Here is a 19951-nt window from a genome sequence, read left to right as displayed (position 1 = left end):
CTCCCTAAAAACAGTCAACCTGAGGAGTGCAGGCTGAGAAGAGGAGAGAGAAACCAGAGGCTACATATAAAGGAAGTTTTTAAAGTGGTGAGATCATTAGAGGAGCTAGCAGACTTTACTGTCTTCTTTGTCAAAGAGTGGCTCCAGAAAGTACAGAGGTTTCTAGGTGAGGTAGGGCTAAATTTCTTATTAAAGCTGAACTTTCTAGAAACTGAGGTCTTTGCAAGAGCGCTTGTTGTTTCCTTTTCAAGTTTTAATGAAGCTTTGCAACTGTTCCTCTGCAACACCAGAAAAGATTACAATCCATGAGGAGAAAGTGGGGAGAGCATAAACATATACTCCAGGGTTAATTTCTAAGTAAGTATACAGGATTGCACTATTAGAGAACCAGCTTTATATCCATAAAGTGCAAAGCTCAGTCTCCAACAAAAATAAGTACAAGAGCAGGGGATATACTGTTAGGCTATACTGGTCTCAACTAACAGGTAAAGAAATATGCTCTAGGTATGATTCGTCACTCCATGGAACGGTCCTAGATTTGGAACATGGAGCAGTTGCTTTGCTGGATGTTATATGCCATCAATGGACTTCAATTTACAGTGTCCCAATGGAATACTATGTTCATCTCTGGGCATCAAAGTTCAAGAAGGATATTGAAAAGCTGGACTGGGTCCTGAGGAAAGCAACCAAGATGATAACATTTCTGGAAACGGATGAAGCCATGACAGTTGAAATTGAGCCATAGCCCAATATTTGTGTAGCATGAAAATGCCAACAGTAACACACCAGGCTGATTTATTTCTGATCAGCTAGCAATCCTATTTGCAACAGTTGAGATAAGTTTCCATACTCTGGGGAAACGGGGTGGGAGGGATGAGATTTTGCTTTCTCACTTGACATTACTATTTCCTTCAAAATCTTAAGATTACCTTCTTCTGCTTCTTCTGCCGCCACATCTGTTTCCTTGGGTTCCTACTCCTCTGTTCTCCTTCACCTGCTTTTCCCTCAGTCTTTTGTCAGAGTTCCTGAAATTCCCATTTTGCTCTTTAATTCTGTTTCCTGGCAGACTTCTCTCTTCTTCACATTTATTATTTAGATTTGCAATTGTGTACAAAGTGGTGGATTATTTTCAAATACAGGAGGAGTGTGCAATATTTCATTTCAAAGAAAGCTTGCTATTCACAGACAAAATTGTCCTCTTCTGGACGTGAGCCACAAATTGATTTTATAGCAATAATTATTTGCTTTGCAATCTGTATGCGAATTAATAACTGTAATAACAAGAGCTGTCTACTAGTTAAAGATCTGACAATGATTAATCATCTGGCTTTCAGTCCCTTAATTGATTAAATGTAAATAAATGATATTTGCATATCATTAACATTGCAAACATTGACTTTTTAAGGAAACAGAAGTGTAAGACGTTTCTTTCGTTGCTGTGTGCCTTCAAGCTGTTTCGAATGTATGGAACTTACCCTGGTGTTTCCTTGGCAAGATTTGTTCAGAGGGGCTTTGCTTTTGCCTCCTTCTGGGGCTGAGAGAGTGTGACTTGCTTTGGTTCAACATCCAAATAGGTTTTAAAAAACAGATATTCGAAATCATATTAAATGTTATTAAAATTTTATGTGTGTGGTGGGATTTATGTATCCCTCCAGTTTTTGTGCACTACAACTCCCAGCAGCCCTTGCCAGCAAAGCCAATGTTGAGGAATGCTGGGATTTGTAGTGCAAAAATACCTGAAGGACAGTATGCTCATCCCCTGCAGCTCTAAGCAGACAGTTAGCTCTTAATTGGGAATAATAATAATAATAATAATAAACAGAATAAACAACAAGACAACATAAGATTATGCTGTTTAAAACTGCAAGAGACAGACTTACTGAAGTAAACTGGAATTGTACTGAAGACATAATTATTATGACTTTAAAACCCTCTTTAGGAGGAAGAGGTCAGGAAATTCAGAAGTAAATGGATCCTGATGTGGTTGCTCTGAATCTTAATCTTGTAGCCTTTTTCAGGCATTGGTTTTTACTTGTGTGATTTGGAGCAATGCTGAACAACAGTAACAAATGACTCAAGAGACCCATCACAGAGCCCCAAATAGTCTGCCAAAGATGGATCAAGATGGAGGTCACTATGAAATTTCAAGTAAGAACTTTGGGGTAAGAATTAGATAGCTCCCGACTGTTGCTGAACTGGAACTTCCAACAGCCCTAGTCAGCATAGCTAATGGTGACCCATGCTGGCAGCCCAACAACATCCGGGGCCTTTTCACAGTATAGTTATAGTGCTGTGATTCTATTTTAATTGCCATTTAGTTTAAAAACAGGTATGCATCTATCTATGTTGCCATGTAAGAAGAGAAAATTGTATGATCTCTCTGTTAATGAAATAAGATGGGATTTATGGTCAGTTGGCATCATTTCACAAAAATCTTGTGGATGCTGGTGGCACAGTAAAAGGAAGAACAAGTCAATTTAAAAGTAGTTTAAACAAATATACTATTTAAGCCAAGCTGGCTCCAAGGACTGGAGCGCAGCTTTGGTGCAGCCTCTGGCCTCTTAAGATGCGTGTGTCATTTAAACAGCATACCTCCAAAGTGACCCGAAGCAGCTTTATTTTGGCCTGTCTGTATGGGCCCTGAATATGCTTTCTCTGATTTAATGAGGATAGAGGAGGGAAAGTTGAACAAATTTAGACTTATCTGTGGCACAAAGGACATATTAAGCGGCCAACAATAATGATAATGAATAGCGTACGAGAATAAACTAAGCATATCCGAAACCTATAGCTGGGCTATAACTTTATTAGTACCAAACCAAGTGCCACAAAGTGGCATATAGTTTTTGAGTGCAGTGAAAATCTTCAGTCTGGGTGGCAAGCAGACTATTTTGCAATTGTTTGGTTCGTCCTAATAATGGTATTGCTATGGAATTTTTATCTATTTATTTTTGTAAAGAGGAAGGCAAGGCAACATGCTTATTTCTTATGCTTCTTTGCTCCTGTGTGAAGGGCATCACCAGTCTATGGCAGCAGTTTGGAAGTGACACGCAATGGGATGGTGTGTGTGTGTTTAAATACTGGCACGGCATATGTAGCCCTCAGGTTGCGACCTCTGCATTACAGTAATTCAACACCGGAGTTTATTAATGAATAGATAACCAAATATTGAATTAATCAGTTATTCCCAAGCTCTCCTATTGACGCAGAAGGAAGAAGCCTTGTGTTTGAGAAACTTTTGAGTCTGGGACAAAATGAAATGAAATCATTTGTGGGCAGCTTGCCCATAAAATAATTCTTGTCATAAGTGTTCAAGACGAAAACCTCCGAAGTAAACATGTGCACGGCATGTATGTAAAATGGCAAATGAAAGCAAATCCCAACCTCTCATGTGGACAAGTGTCATGAAACCCTATCTTATCAAGTCACTGGGATTTGCAATGCTACAACAACAGTATTGGCTGTAATTCACTGAGACCCACAACACGCTGCAGAAATAATCCAGTTTGAGACCGCTTTAACTACCCTGGCTCAGTGCTAGGGAAGCCTGGGAATTGTAGTTTATCCTGGCACCAGAGCTATCTCTGACAGAGAAGACTGAATGTCTCATGAAACTACAGTTCCCAGAAATCCCTAGCATTGAGCCAAGGCAGTTAAAGCAGTCTCAAACTGGATTATTTCTGCAGTGTGTTGTGGACCTAAGTCACCCTCCACAGGACTGCTTGCCCCCCCATTAAATCTAATAGTTTTTCTTATTTATTTTCACTACTGTATTGCTCTTAACTTTTACTTCACCTAAATACCTGACAGACACCAAAAGCCATCTAATTTGGAAGCTAAGCACGGTCAGTCCTGGTTAGTGCTTGGATGGGTGACCACCAAATCATAACCAGGCCCTGTAGGCTCTGCTCCGGGCCCACAACAAACTCCAAATCCCAGAATTCCATAGCAAAGAGCCAGAAAAACAGTTAAAGCGGTGCCAAACCGGCTTATTTCTCCAATGTGGATGCCTCCCAATGTGGTGCAGAGGTTTCAGTGTTGGATTATGATTCTGGAGACCAGGGTTCAAATCTCACCTCAGCCATGGAAACCCACTGAGTGGCTTTGGGGCAAGTCACACTCTCTCAGCCTCAGAGAGAAAGCAATGGCAAACCCTTTTTGAAGAAACTGTCATAGGGTCACTTTAAATTGGAAACGACTTGGAGGCACACAACAAAACAAAACTATTCCTCCTAATTTCAACGAATTAGGGATTATTTGTGGGTTAGCCGCCCTGAGACCCAGTTCTGGGAAAAGAGCGGGATACAAATAAATAATGATAGTAATAATAATAATAATAATAATAATAATAATAATAATAAATTCGTTTCAAGGGGAAGCGAAATGCCCAAAATGAGCGCGAAAGCTCCAATCTTCCCTCTCCTTTTAAAAATAAAAAGCCCATTCCTTTCATAGACGGTTCTCCTCCTTTTCTCCCCGCCTTTCGTCGAGTCGCCTCAGAAATGCAAAACACACTGCAAAAATAATCCAGTTTGAGACCGCTTTAACTGCCCTGGCTCAGTGCTAGGGAATCCTGGGAAGTAGTTTAGTGAGACGTTTGGCCTTCTCTGTCAGAAAGCTCTGAGGCCACGATACACTACAATTCCCAGCATTCCCTAGCCCTGAGCCAAGGGCATTTCAAGCGGTCTCAAACCGGATTATTTTTGCAGTGTGTTTTGGACCAATGTTTCCTGGGGGCTTTCCTTTCTAACACATGCCCCCAAGACTCCCCCAAGAGGAAGCCGCTTCTTCTTCTCTTTAACTGCCTTGGCGCCAGGAATTCTGGACCTGGTCGTTTGTTGGGCAAAGAGAAAAACGATTCCAAACCGCGTTATTCCGCCGTGCGGATGCATTCTCAGAAACCCAGCTCTCGAAGTGGAGTCTTTTAGAGAATGCTCTGCTAAATCCAAGGGAGGAGAGGAAGCGGGTGTGGGGCACATTTCAAAACCAAGACCCCCCCCCCAAATAGCCACTCAAGGATTTGTGTCGGATTGTGCTGGAACCCAATGCGGAGTCGCTGTAATTTCAGCTCCCAGCTCACCTTCCCTCCTGCGCTTATTTTCATAACCTTTAGGGTTTTCCTCTCCTGGTTTTATCCCCACAAAAACCCAGCCCTCCCTTCCTTCCCTCCCAGGCAGCCCAGCGCAGGGTCCAAACGACAAAGGAAACGTGATCCCGAGGGGCTCCGCTGAGAGGAAGCGGGTGGATCCCGGCGGATCCTCCTCCCTTCGAGGGAAAAATAATCCTCCTCTCCATGAATAATTCAAGCCGGCCGGCAAGGAGCGAATGTGTTGTTGCGCCGGTTCAAGGATGCCCCTGGAAAAGAGAGGAGGTAGAGGCCCCGGGGAGGCAATCTCGGGATAAGGAAGACGTGTGGATCCCTCCCTTCTTGGTGGGGAATCTGTTGGGAAAGGAGCGGATCCCTCCCCCGACCTCCACCGGTTTCCAGTGTAAGACTGCGCTTTTCCGCCATTCGTTCATTCATTCATTCTTTCCCTCATTCATTCATTCATTCATTCTCTGGCGCGCCCAAACCCCTCCTCTTCTTCCTCTTCCTCCCTCCCTCCTTCTCGCCATCTCTAGTTGCTCCTCCTGCCCAGCCATGCGGCGGAAGAGCCGGCCAGGGGCCCGGGTCGGTGCCGGTGGAGCCCGCTTTGCCACGCCGCTCGCCCGCCGGAGCCTCCGGGAGCAGGAGGAGGAGCAGCCCCCCAGGAAGGAGACCTAAACCCCCCAAAGAACCCCTTCCTCGGAGGAAAGAAGCGAGCCCAACCCCCCTCCCCGCATCTCCAGCAGCCCTTTCCCCTCGCCGCTTCAGAGTCCGAGGGGGCTTCCCCCCCCCACTGAGGAAGAACCCCTTTTTCCGCCTCTGTCTGACCCAGGAAGCCCCGACGCCGATGGTCTTTCCGCCGCCCAAGGAGGGAGCCCCGACGCCGACAGCCACGTTGCTCCAAGGGCGCTGAGAGGAAAGAGGAAGAGGGCGGCGGAGGGGAGAAGGAGGAAGGGGCCCCCGGAGGAGCAGGGGAAGGAAGGAAGGAAGGAAGGAAGGAAGGAAGGAAGGAAGGAAGGAAGGAAGGAGACTCTTGGGGCCTTGGTCTTCCCCCTCTGCGTCCCTCACAGCGCCCTATTGACGGAGGTGTAAGAAAGCCGGCGGTGGGGGGGAAAGGAAGGAAGGAAGGAGAAGGAAAGGCAGAGACCATATGCTTCAAAGGACCGGGGTCCTTTCCCTCTGCGCCCCCCACAGCGCCCTCCTGATGAAGGTGTAGGAAAGCCGGCGGTGGGAGGAAGAAAGCAAGAGGAAGACAGGCAATCCAGGAGACGCTGGGCTCCAAGGGCCCGGACTCTGCCCCTTCGGCGCCCCCTTGATGCCCCCCAGCGGAGCCTGGCAAGGGGGGCGTCGTTGTCCCCGATAGCTCCTCTCTCCCCCTCGTTCTGCCCATGGCCTCCTTCCCGGAGCCGGACTTCCAGATCTGCCCGTTGTGCAAGGAGATGTGCGGCTCCCCTCCGGCGCCGGCTTCCTCGTCCTCCAACTCCTCGTCTTCCTCCTCGCAGACCTCCAGCTCCTCCTCCTCCTCCTCCTCCTCGGCCTCCTCCTGCTCTTCCTCCTCGCGGCGCCTGCTGGTGCTGCCTTGCCTGCACGCCTTCTGCCGCCAGTGCCTCGAGTCCCAGCGGGCCCTGCAGAGGCAGCAGCAGCAGAAGCACCCGCCTCCGCCCTCCTCCTCGTCGGGGGAGGCCGCCCTGAAGCTGCGCTGCCCCGTCTGCGACCAGAAGGTGGTGATCTCGGAGCCGTCGGGCATGGACGCCCTGCCTTCCTCCAACTTCCTCCTCAGCAACTTGCTCGACGTCGTGGTCGCCGCCGCGGCCGCCGAGGAGCACCAGCAGAACAACGGGAGGCCGCCCGCCGGGGCCTCGGTCGTCGGAAGCAGCAACGCCAGCACCAACAACCGGCACCACCACCCCCCTCACCCCCGGCAGCAGCAGCCGAGCCAACCGGGAGGAGGCTCCTCGCCAGGCTCGGCGGCGCCGTCGGGGGGAAGCGGCGGCGGCGGCGGGGGCTCGCTGCTGCTCCGACGGCCCCACAGCCGCCAAGGCGAGCCCCGTTGCAGCTCCTGCGACGAAGGCAACGCGGCCAGCTCCCGCTGCCTGGACTGCCAGGAGCACCTCTGCGACAACTGCGTCCGCGCCCACCAGAGGGTCCGCCTCACCAAGGACCACTTCATCGAGCGCTACGGGCCAGGCATCAGCCCCCAGAACCAGGGACAGAACCAGCCCCCGCCGCCGCCGCCAGCCTCTGGCTCGGCCCTCGGCCAGCAGCCCTACTCCTCGGCCGCCGCTGCCTCCTCCTCGGCCTCCTCTTCCTCCGCCGCCGCCGTCGGCTCCGCGCCTTACAACCTCCTGGCCGCCTTCCCGGACAGGGTCAGCTACTGCCAGCAGCACGACGACGAGGTCAGTCGCCTCTGGAAGGAAAGCGGGCTCTGCAGAAGGAGAAACCCCTCCTGGAAGGAAGGATGAGCAGATGGAGGACAGGTCCTGGGGAAAGGAGGACATCCATGGAAAGGCACTCTGGGACCCAGCCCCCATTTACAGCAGGCAGTTGCTTCTACCTTTATCTGTGTTTACCTCTTTCCCGGGTCCTGCCCTGCCTTCCATCCTTCTGACCAGGAGGAGTTTCAAAATACCCTCCATTTAGAGCATGCCTTTACATGGTTTTACCTCAGAGTAGCCAGGTGTCCTCCTTTCCCCAGCACCTGTCCTACATTGAATCCTTCTGTCCAGGAGGGGTTTCAAAATAGTCTCCATTTAAAGCATGCGTTGACATGTATATGTTTCTACCTCAGGGTAACCAGGTGTCCTCCTTTCCCAGGACCTGCCCTACAATTCATCCCTCTGTCCAGGAGAAAAGTCAAAATATCCTCCCTTTAGAGCATGCATTCACATGTTTTTACCTCAGAGTAACCCTCTTTTTTCCAGGACCTACTTTACCGTTCATCCTTCTGTCCAGGAGGGAGTTCAAAATAAACTCCATGTAGAGCATGCGTTTACATCTTTTTACCTCAGTATCCAGGTGTCCTCCTTTTTCCAGCACCTGTCCTACAATTCATCCTTCTGTCCAGGAGGACCTTCAAAATACCCTCCATTTAGAGCAGGACCAAGGACCTTGTGTTTATGTGTATGTGTCCATCCCTGAGGAGTGTACCTTTTGGTGTGGTTCTCAAGCCCAGAGTGACCAGACGTCCTCCTGTCCTCCTTTCCCAGGACTGGTCCTACAGTTCATCTTTCTGTCCGCGAGAATTCCTCCTGCAAGGCAGAAGGCTGAAATGTAGGACACGTCCTGGAAAAGGAGGATGGCTGGTCACCCTGGGCTTGGGGGCCAGTCCCCACCATTAAGGGCTACTCTGAGGTGTTGGGGGTCCACAGTCCTAGGTAATAGTCCCCCCACAGACAGTATTTTGAGGTGCCTCGTTGAATGAAAGGGGGGGGAAACATGTGGTCTCTCCAGGTTTGAGAGAAATGAAGGCTTGGAGCACATGGGGCTTGAGACCCCCTCAGGAGCCCTCAGCGGCCATAACTGCCTGTGTGGTGATGGTGGTCTTTTGGTGCGTGTCTCTCAGCCTCAAACAGTTATAATACATTTTGAACTTTTTTAGCCTTTTCAGGTAGCCACAAATCTCCCTCTTGGCTCCACTTTGCCTAAACTTAGGGCTGCTTCCTTTTTGTGGGGCCGCCTTGGGCTTTCTGAGGGGGTTGAAGAGTCTGGATTTAAGGGGCAAGGCGTAATAGCCAAGGGATGGTCCCATCCTGGCCCTTTGTTAGTAGCGAACACATTTTGTCCCACCTTCAAGTGGAGAGAAACAGGAATCTGGTTGAGGGAGCTGGGGATGTTTAGCCTGGAGAAGAGAAGGTTAAGAGGTGATATGATAGCCCTGTTTAAATATTTGAAGGGATGTCCTATTGAGGAGGGAGCAAGCTTGTTTTCTGCTGCTCCAGAGACTAGGACCCGGAGCAATGGATGCAAGCTACAAGAAAAGAGATTCCACCTCAACATTAGGAGGAACTTGCAGATAGTAAGGGCTGTTCGACAGTGGAACAAACAGTAGAGTCTCCTTCCTTGGAGGTCTTTAAACAGAGGCTGGATGGCCATCTGTCAATGGGGATGCTTTGAATGAGAGTTCCTGCATGGCAGAATGGGGTTGGACTGGATGGCCCTTGTAGTCTCTTCCAACTCTGTGCTTCTGTTCCAGACATGTAGCTGATGAAGCCAGGTTTAGTTCCAGGGTGTAGTTTTGAGGATGATATCTGTACCATTTCTCTATTATGACCTTGGGAAGGTGGTTAAAAGATGCTCTCTGTCATGGGCTTTCAATATTGCTACTACTTTACTACTCGTGCATAAAGGTTTAAATGCCGCTGCCGATATGTCACGTATAAAGTGGGATATTTATTCATTTATTTATTTTGATATCCTGCCTTTCTCCCACAACGAGATTCAAGGTGGGTTAGCACCCATAGCCATAAAGTTCCATAACTTTGTTTCTTCCCTATAAGAATCCTTTAGGTCTGGCGAATGTTGTTATCTGCCTTTTGAAAGTGGCAGAGATCCATTTATTTTCTGCAGAGCTGTCATGTTCCTGCTGCCCCCTTCACCCCACCATTTCCCGGGGTGGCCCTCCTTCATTGGCAGGACATCTGGCCCCTTTAAGTCCCTTTTCAAATACCCCCCTCCTCTTTCATTCCTCTTCTTTGCCGCCCTTCCTGGTTCCACCACTTAGTTCTCTCTTTCTTCCATGCTTTGTTCACGTGGAGCTGTCCATGCTTAACTGGCGGAAATCTCCATAGCACTCTGCAAAGGAGCAGGATTTTCTCCCCCTTTTCTTCTTTCTTTTCGCATGTGCTGCAGGGATGTGAGGATGGTTGGGAGTGTTAAAAACAACAATGCGGCACATCAATGCTATATATTCCAGTTGGCCATTCTTTTGAGAAAGGGGACCATCCACCCGCTCTCTTTCTATGCGGCAGGGGATAGCACACTGAAATAAGTTTTAAAGTGAATATTGCAGCCCCAAACCTGAGTTTGGAGACCTTTTCCCTCCTTGCTGTATGCCCTTCTAACTACCATCTTCATGGCGTTCCCCAACATTACAGAAACATCATCTGAGACTTGATAGGATGCTAATCTCTTAGGAAGAATTTAACCTCCCTTCTTCCCTTGAATTAAGTGGCATAACATTGGATAGATATAGCTATATTTGCCACCCTGCTTGATGGCTCTCTTTTTTGTTTCAGGCATGCTGCAAGACCCATCTTTTTGCACATAAGACGGGAATACAGTATTCAGAATACTTTTATGTATATATATGTGTGTGTGGTGTGTGTATTTTTCAAAAGGATTCAGTCAGCAAGTATTTCTACTTAATCTCTTTATCAGGACCTAATTTGAACCATAGCTGAATTGTACAACTCAAGGCACAAATGTCTCTGCGAACATGTGGAACATTTTGCTCCAGTGTGTTGTAACAGCCAAGTCTCACACGTGAGATAAAGAGACAAAGGCTTTCAGGTTCAGACGGTGTGGCTTGAAGAAAACTTCAGTCCCCTCTCTCTCTTTTGTGTATTGACGTCGGACTTTGCGCTTCTGGAATTTACCTTTAGTTTAAAGGGGAAATGGACCTTATAGGATTCCCCCCCCCCGCCTCTTTCTCTGTGTTTTTTATTACCATTTTTTAAAACCAAAAACGAAATCACCTGCCCATAGTTGTTACTCAGTATTTCTAACGGTTTGAAATATTTTTGCCACTGAATTACTCTGAGAAAGGAAAAACAATGGAAAAATAACCACCGTGTTAATAGAGTAGAAATAGCGTGGGGAGAAAAACAACAAGGAAGTGAATGGGTTGATAGTTCTGGCAGTGCTTCCTAAAAGGGGAAGGATATTGGTTTGGTTGTCTCTTTAATATAGTTAATGCTCACAACAACCACATTCTGAAAAGATGGATGGATAAGGTAAACTCATTCCTGAAGGCTGCGGGGGGGGGGGGATCCCACAAATAGGATGCACAGACAAGTGCTTGAGGAAGCTTTTTATGCTGCTGAGAGAAAGAAATTATGTTTCGCTTTGTAAAGGGAAGATACCAGAGCTTGGGAATGTTGCATTTTTAAAAAATCGTTGTTGGGTTCCTTTAAGTTGATTCCAGTTTAGAGCAACCCTAAAGTGATTCTGTCATGGTTTTTTGGGTGGGGGCAAGATTTGTTGCAAAGAGGTTTGTCTTTGCTGTGACTGAGAGAGTGTGGCTTGCCCAAATTCACCCAATGGGTTTCCATGGCTGAGAGGAGCTTCAAACCCTGGTCTTCAGAGTCATGGTTCAATGCTGAAACCACTAAATCAACTCCCCAAATTCCCCAACCAATACAGCCAGTAAACCGTAAGTGGCTATGCTGATTGAAGAATCATGGGAGTTGTAGTTTAAAAGAAACAGATAAGTGTGCTAGAGAACTGTATGTAATTTGTACAGAATTGTGCTCTTCTGAAAATGAGTGTTTGGGCCAAAAAGCATGAACATTTACCCTTAATTTTGAATTGTAGAGAATATTTGTTAGTAGCACAGCTTCTCATTCAGAGAGATGAAGAAGATCAGAATGGAAACCTAAGAAGACAAGGGATTTTATATCAAGGCAGAATTGATGGGCTGATTATTGCCATTATGTTTTGCTGCTTTAAAATTGCATGTAAAACTGTAGACTAAGATGGGCATTGATTAATATGTAAATAAAAGCCAGGAGGAAATTGGAGCTTTCAGTTGTGCAAAATCCTTTTAAGGCTCCCCAAAAAGGACAATATTTGACATGAATCTATAGTTAAAAAGGTTATTCTCGTTTTCTGGGGATTCTGATGCCAAAGAATAACACCCAGTTTCTGCTGCATGGACTGGAAGTTCAACTTGTGAGCCGACATTCCTCTTGGTGGTGGTTTGCATGGAGGCACAGTGGAATTTTCCATCAGCTTCATTGTTAAAAAAGATAGCTTGCTCTCCATGCTGAAGTTCTTAGTTGGTCCTGGCTAGTTTTGAGATAAGATCCATGTCTGAGGGCTGAATGGGTGAAGGATTCCCTTGATGGGTGCTGTATAAATACTCTATTTAGCCAACAAAACCAAACTAAAAAAATCTTTTTCCCCCCACTGTTTCTCAGCAGATCATTACAGTAGTCAAGCATTATTCATGCCAAGAAACTGGTAACCTTTGTTTTTCTGTGTGGTTATTTAGGGGGGGGGGGGAGGGGGTGCTGCCTTTTGCAAATAAAAGGAATGTTTAGAATGGCTTTTCAGGAAGGGTTTGAGGAAATGCAAAAATCTCCTCATTAGCACTTGGCTCTCCCACTGAGCTTTCTAGTGTTTGACAAATACACTCGCCTGTTTGTGAACAGCTGAAGGATATTTGGAGACTCTAAATCAAAATTAAGAATGAAAAAAGGAATTGTGCTTGTGTGTGTAAAAGGGAAAGAGTATTTAGTTGACTGTCAGTAATACTCTTGTGCTCCACTGTAAATATTTTCTGTACTGTTCAGTTACAGTAAACTGGCTATCTTTTTAAAAGGTTCTGTAAAAAACTGGAAATACTTTCTTCCATGGCTGCATTGTGGATGTATCTATCTTGTGGAAGCTGTTGCAATTAAACCTTAGCGAGAGGTTATATGTTCATTCAGAAAGTATTCTTTGCTTTTTCCAACGTCTTCTGCCTTTGTAAAAACATCCTATGCACCATACCTTAAATATGTTGCTTTAAAAAAAGGTCACATTTTTGAATGTTCAGTGTGTGTACATGATATCTATGGTAATTAATAAATATTTCTTTTGTAATAGAACAGGAATATGTGACTGGAAAGTTTGCCACTTCAGTTTCATTAATATTCAGTTTTGTTTTGTTTTTTGGCACCAGCTTTACACATGGAAACCTAGTGGTTAACCATGGTTGGAATTACTTATGAATTACGGGGGGGGGGGGGGGCTTCATAAGGTTGTACAGTATTCTTAAAAGAGTGACTGACTGGACTTGTGTTTTATATATTGAGGGGCACATTAACATAGCATGGGGTTCATCTATTAATTTAAGGGTAGCTGTCCTAAGGAATACTGTGGATTGTATTCAGTGGCAGCTTTGCCCTTCTGCTTGTACAAAGTCAAGGCATTCTTTTCCTGCCTCCTTTGTTCCCCTCAGCCACTTACTCCACCAACACCCACTGACCTTGAAGACTGAGGGGTGAAATAGACTATCCCTTCGTGCTGCCTTCTGGGTGGCTTGAGATTGCGGCATTTATACAATGCCCGCCCCCAAGATACCTGGAGGCCGGTTTCATGCTGCCTGGCTGCCCACATGTGGGCAGGCTTCAGGACACTTGGGCAGCAGGGCATTTACACACTGCATGCTGCTGGAGCACCTTAGAGCTGGCTTCTGGCTGCAGCAGGACTGGAAAACTGGCTTTTTGCCAGCACAAAAAGGAGCATCTGTTGGCCGCTTCTTTTTGGCTGGCAAAAAAGATGGATTGGGGGGTGCAGCATGTGGTTTCCACAGCCCCAATCCAGCTTTGTCAGGGGCAGCTTCAAGTCATTTGAGGTGGTCTGTTTCACCCCTGAGGTAACCATCTGGATCCATAGAGCCTATGCTGTGCAGTAGGTAAGAGCAAAGTTGATGAAACCTTAACCACAGGAGAAACCCTTTCTAGTAGTGAAAAGCTGCCTCTGTGTTTGACACTGTTTTTCTGCCTCGTTTGTTCAAACAGACCATATAGGGCCAGTCCTCCCATCACAACTACTGTATGGTGGCCATTTCATGGTTAGATGCTCATCTCATGGATTAGACAATATCTTGTTGCTGCTGACTGCAAACATGCTATAGGAATAAGTTGCACAGTTGGTGTGGGAGAATCCCAGTAATCTATATGGTGGACCACATGATGACAGCTGCCACGTGAATTAATTTAAAACAGTGTTGACTTCTCCTAATGGTCCTTGCTTACCTGGGGTAACTGTGAGAGTGGTATTAGTCAAAACTAGGAATGCTTCAAGAATGTTTCACTCAAACAACAATAGGGAAAGGAAGCAAGCTTTGTCTTGTTGCACAAATGCACCTGAAATACATTCTGGTTTGTGTGTGTGTGTGTGTTTGGTTTTGAGACATGATTGTAAATACCAAAGAATGGTAATGTGGGCATCAAATATTATTGAGAAAGACTGCAATAAAGAGGCACCTCTTTATGAAAAAGTGCCACCAAACTCCATCAAAAGCAGTCTCAAATAATTTGAAACAAGTCTTCAAAAATATTTTAAACTAAAATTTTACTTTAAAAATACACTCCATCCACAGATTTAACCATCCATGGTTTGAAAATCTTCTTTTAAAAATCCAAAAAGCAAACCCAGGTTTTGCCATTATATATAAGGGACACCATTTTACTACAGATATGAGCATTCGGAGAGTTTGGTATCCACTGAGGAGGGGCCCTGGAACCAAACAGCACTAGGTATGAAGGTCCCAGATGTACATTCATCCAGCCACCAACAACTGTAGCTATAAGAGCTAAAATGTTTTTCAATAATGAACTAAATTATTATTTTTAGTTGGCTTTTGGGGTGCAATTAACACCTTTGGCCTTATACTTTTTTCCTGTTTGCCAGTCTGATCGTTTTCTGTTATCTTTTGTTGTCCTGCCACTTTCTCTTAGGTAGCAATTCATATGGTTAGTCTGGCAGGGCTTCCCTCTCTATATATGAGACATGACTGTCGGCATTTGCATTTTTGATGTATTTTCATATTATGAAGTGGGTACCAAATAGGTATCCTTGAATGAAGAGAGATACAGTTAAGACAATGGCAAAACATATATATCTCAAGGTTGTTTTCAGATTGATGGGGGAAATTTGAATGGGAACTTAAAAAGAGAGGGATGGGGAGAGAAAAGAAGGTTCTTCTGTGGTGTCTTAGAGCTTAGCTTTCTTAGAGTGCAGACATGGTCTTTGGAGTGTGTTCCAAAGGGTTTTTTTGTGCAGATTTGTCAGTTTTAATCACTACAGAAGACAGCATCATCTCAAAGATAGCTGATCCATGTTTTGAAGATATTTACAAGAAAATGATGTTAAGTATCTGAAAGATGTGTGGGGCCTCAATGCATCAAGTATACATTGCTCTGTATGGTTTTCTGATTTGGATTTGATGCGCAAGAATTGTGAGGAAGGTGAAAATGGTGTATAAGGGGTATACACACATACTTTTGGAAATACTGATAGCAATAACTTGTGCCTTTTTATTTTTACATTTTGATGTTGGTAATGGATGTTTGTACTAGCTGCTTAAGTTTGGTTTGTGTAAAAAACATAAAGATCTGTTCATTGCTGTCTTAAACAGCATGTTATAATCAAGCAGAAGAGTAATCATTTACCTCAAAGAGGTTAGTAGCTTTAGAAAAAGTTTGAACAACAGACTTCATGGTGCCAATTATCATAAGAAGTGACCCCAAATGGTCACATCAAAACACAGCTAATAAAAAGGTATCTATAAAATGAGAGAGGGAAATATTTCTATTGGGCTCAAAATTGTTTCAACAGTTTCAAAAAAATGAATTTAAACTTGCAATTGAAGAGGGTGTCTTCTTTACATAGATGACACCTGAAACAGGTTTCAGAATAAGGGTCTTGCCAGATAGCTCTTATTACCCATTTTTCATGTTTATGTCAAACCCTAGTTTCTGTATAACGTAAGAGCCTTTCTAGTCCTGCATTCTCTTCACACGGTGCCATACAGTTCCCTATGGAAAGCATATCAGTGAAACACGAGTCCAGTTGCACCCTCCGTCTCATGTTCCCTGCAACCGATATGCAAAGGCATACTGCTATCAACACTGGAGGTAACATCTGACCTGACTAGTAGCCACTGATGGCACCATTCCCCATGAATTTATCCAGTCCTCCTTTAAAGCCATCCAAGCTGTCAGCCATAATTATATCTCGTGGAAGTAAAGGAGTTGTTCTTTGTATTTGTCCTGAATCTTCCACCATTCAGCTTCAGTGGACAATCCCAGGTTCTAATATTGTGTATGAATGAGAAAAGCTTTTCCTTATATACTCCCCCCCCCCAACACTTTGTAAGTCCATACATCTTTATCTCCTTTTTTTCTAAGATAAACAGCCCAAGTGTTGCAACTTTTCCTCATAAGGTATTTTCTTCAATTTCGTGATCATACAAGTTTCCCTTTTCTGAAGCTTTTTTAGCTCTTGGTCGCCCCTACTAATTTCCTCCCTTGTGCTCACCTTATTTATTATTTAGATACATGGCTCATCCTTCAGACAGGTTACCAAGGCAGCTTGCAATACAGTTGCATTGTGGAGTGATCCTTCCACTAGATGCTTCCATCTTGTTTTGTAAGCTGTTTTTTGCCTGGAGTAACATCTCTCCTTTGTGAACCTAACTGTCACTGTGAAATAAGAGTGATTTTTTCCCCTCTGATGATTGACTATGAGGGAACGTATCCTTTTTTTTAGTTTTTTCCCCATTTATTTTGACCCTTTTCAAATGTGTGAGATTGAAGTACACTTTGAAAACCTATCAGGGTGTGACTGACTACAGGAGGCACTAAATGAGGGTATTGCACCCTCAGCAAAAACTTTGCAATCCAAATGAAATTCAGTCACAATTTCTAGCATTACGGTAAATTAAAACTTCAGTTGAGTACTGTGTTTAGAACTGAGCCAGCATGGCATAATGGCTTGAGTGTTGGACTATGATTCTGGAGACCAGAGCTTGAAACTTCGCTCAGTCATGGGTGACTTTTGGGAAAGTCAAAGTCTGCCAGCCCTCAGAGGAAGTCAAAGGCAACCCCTGAACAAGTCTTGCCAAGAAAGCCCCATGAAGAAGTTGATGGGGTGTGTAAAGAAGGGGATTTTTATTTGCAGAGTTGCCCACCAGCATAGCTTGATTCCCTAAAAGAGAAAGGAAAGTTGATTGAATTGTAAGAGAGAACATGTCACATGTATTGCCACTGGAACTTTTTCAGAAATTTGGTGTATAAATGATGTTTGCCACCACAAAAAAAAACGTAAAGGGAATGTACAGCACTTTAGATGTTTTTGAGCATTACCGCTTTCAGCAGCTCCAGCCAGCAAAATCCATAGTAACAGATAAAGAGAGTTGTGGGCCAAGAACATCTGGAAAGCCACACATTTATGTCTCCTACTGTAAACTATTTTCTGTGTAAAAAGACAGTCTGTAACTTGGTTCATCTGGGGCACAAAGGGCTTGGTTCATCTGGGGCACCACTTGTGCTGGACTTCAGGTGCCAGGGAGGAGGCAGCATGCAACAATAACACAACTTTGTGGAAGAAGTTGATGGGGTGTGTAAAGAGGGGGATTTTTATTTGTAGAGTTGCCCACCAGCATAGCTTGATTCCCTAAAAGAGAATCTTGTTTTTATATATGGCCAATCTATTAGAATTTTAAAATGAGTACCTTTTAATGGCATGCTGTTGTTTCTGGAAGCTTTAAGATGGCCAAGCTCTTTTCCTTGTCTTATAAGCATAAGCTTTAAGCATTGTTATCCACAGAAAAAGCCTTGTATATTTTCTGTAATATAAAGTGCTATCAGTAGAAAACACAGAGGTTTTGGTATCATTTGGGTTAACGAAAAGAAGGACCATACACTCTGAAGTAGGTGGTGGTACGAATTTGAGTTCTAGCCATTCTTTTAAGGTCAGAAACATATACAGGTTTTTGTGGTTATGTTGAAAGGGGGAAAACCTTGTGAAATTGTACATTTTGGAATGTGGGTGCTCCTAGATTAAGAGAGTTTATGAACTTTGAAACTTAAGAATGGGTTGACTTGAATAATCTAATTCAAATTGTGCCTTTTTAATGTACATTAATTGTAAGTTTTGTGATGGGTTGACTTCTTTTAATTTTTAGCTAGCTTTTAAAATTGCCTCTTATTGCTCTTCCACCAATGCCAAGGAGAATTAAATAATAAGTTATTCAACAATATATATATTTTAAACTGAAACAATGGTGCTGCGATTTCACCTTTGTATCTTGTACATGTTTCCATATCTAAATGTTTGCCATCTTAACAGTGCTCTGAATAAAAACCGGGAAGTTACATTTCCTTTGAAACAAAGTAGTGGCAATGATGAATACCAGTGGTTGTCAAATGCAGTTCACTATTGTGCTATCCATGTGAATGTTGAGGTGGGGGTGGGCTGAAGAGATCAATGAGCTCTAATTTTTATACTGGGAATAGCACAGAAAGAGGAATGGCCACTGGCCATATCTACTTGCATCTGTCTCTACCAAGAATTGATCCTAAATGATGCTGAATTTGGACAAGTTAGTTAAAACTTGTATACTTTTCATGGGTTTGTCATTTGATCTCAGTAATTGGTCAGTTAGTATCTTCTTAAAAGTTAAGACAAGGTGTAGATTAAAAATACCAATGTTTTTCTTATTAACTGGGTGCAAAGGGAATGGCAGAATACAATTCAGCTCAGAAATATTTTTCTTTTTGGAGTATTGTGTTTCTGAAATCTCACGTACTCAGCAGCTACATCCCAGATGACCAACCAGCCATCTATGTTGGCTGCAGCATTCACTTAGTATGATTCCTTTGTACACTACAAGCAGTTCATCCAGAAAGTCAGCAAATGAGATTCGTGGATTAACCAAGCAATAGATTATACTGATTTTGACCAATGTCTGTGTGCTTGAATCTAGTTAATTTGTGTATGGATACTTGCCTTTTCTGTTCTACGCTAGGATTGTAGATTAACTTGTAGAGTTGCTCTGGTTATCAGTTCTGTCTTGGAATAGGAATCAATTACATGAGATGAGCTTTGATGTGCTGACCTCCTCTTCAGACTGGCTCCTTCCACACTACTGTGGCCTATATTAGTATTATTAATTATTTATTAATTAATAATTGAGCATATATTGGGCTCAAATCATGCCAGTCTGCTGACTGAACACAGTATACATATGTGAGCTTTGATAGACAGCTGTTTTGGACAAGGCATGTTCAGCAGTTGAATCTTGCAATGTGTGTGAAGTTTTCATGCGTTAAAATACAAGAAGCTAATTTTTGTAAGAGGCAATTTGCTATCCTGACATTTCTCTACAATGGGTCTTGTGCCTCTTACAATAATGTAAAGCAGAAAGTTGCATATACACAGGTAGAGGAAGTGTTTAGAATGCAAATACCATTGGTGGAGAGCCCTTGAATGGACTTAGTAAGAGATACCAGCTTTTCTTTCAAGTAGTCAGTGAAGAACACCCTACATTCGCTAGTATTTGCTTTTTGTTCCAAATTCTGATCCTGCTTACCTTAGATTTAAAAAGATAATTAGCCTTCTATAAATACACAAGCTGTCTTGCACATTCCCTCCCACCTCTTAAAGAAAAAGAACAAATTGATAGACTTAAGAAGAACTGTTGGTGGTTTGGGCCCTGAAGACATGTATTCTGTTGGCATTCTTGGATTGTGACTCATCTGTCTGGAAGATTCCCGTTCATTCGTTCTCTCTCTCGTTCTCTCCTCATCTGTGCAGTCAGGATTACTGCTAACTCAGACTTGTTAAATTCAGATGTGTTCCCTTCTACAGTATTATTAGTGATACAAATATCTCATTTGGCATACAATGTGCTTCCTCGACATTTTATGTGTGTGACAGTGAAAGTTGCAGATTTTGCAAATCTGCGGTGTACTGCTGCTTGAATTTAAGGGGTAATTTGTGATTTATTAATTTATTTAAATACATTAGGTCCTTTTCATGCTTATCTGAGTGTTAAGATTTACTTTTACCAGAGTTAAACTGTATGTGTGCATATTTAGGGCAACCTTCCCTTAACAATGCACCCTCTGCATGTGGATTATAATCCCTGTTACT

The 19951-nt window shown here is 44.1% G+C and overlaps 1 protein-coding gene across 1 annotated transcript in view; it reads left to right on the top strand.

The window, feature by feature from the left end:
• Nucleotides 1–6108: 6108 nt before the first annotated feature.
• Nucleotides 6109–19951, top strand: part of TRIM71 (tripartite motif containing 71) — a 56491-nt gene continuing 42648 nt past the window's right edge. The window contains exons 1-2 of the mRNA XM_042475793.1: nt 6109–7275; nt 7357–7482. Coding sequence (XP_042331727.1) covers nt 6475–7275; nt 7357–7482 — 927 coding nt within the window. The 5' untranslated portion in view covers nt 6109–6474. The remainder of the gene's footprint in view (nt 7276–7356; nt 7483–19951) is intronic.

Source organism: Sceloporus undulatus, chromosome 6, assembly GCF_019175285.1.
Source record: "Sceloporus undulatus isolate JIND9_A2432 ecotype Alabama chromosome 6, SceUnd_v1.1, whole genome shotgun sequence".
Lineage (NCBI taxonomy): Eukaryota > Metazoa > Chordata > Lepidosauria > Squamata > Phrynosomatidae > Sceloporus > Sceloporus undulatus.
This window is presented reverse-complemented; position numbering and strand designations above follow the sequence as displayed.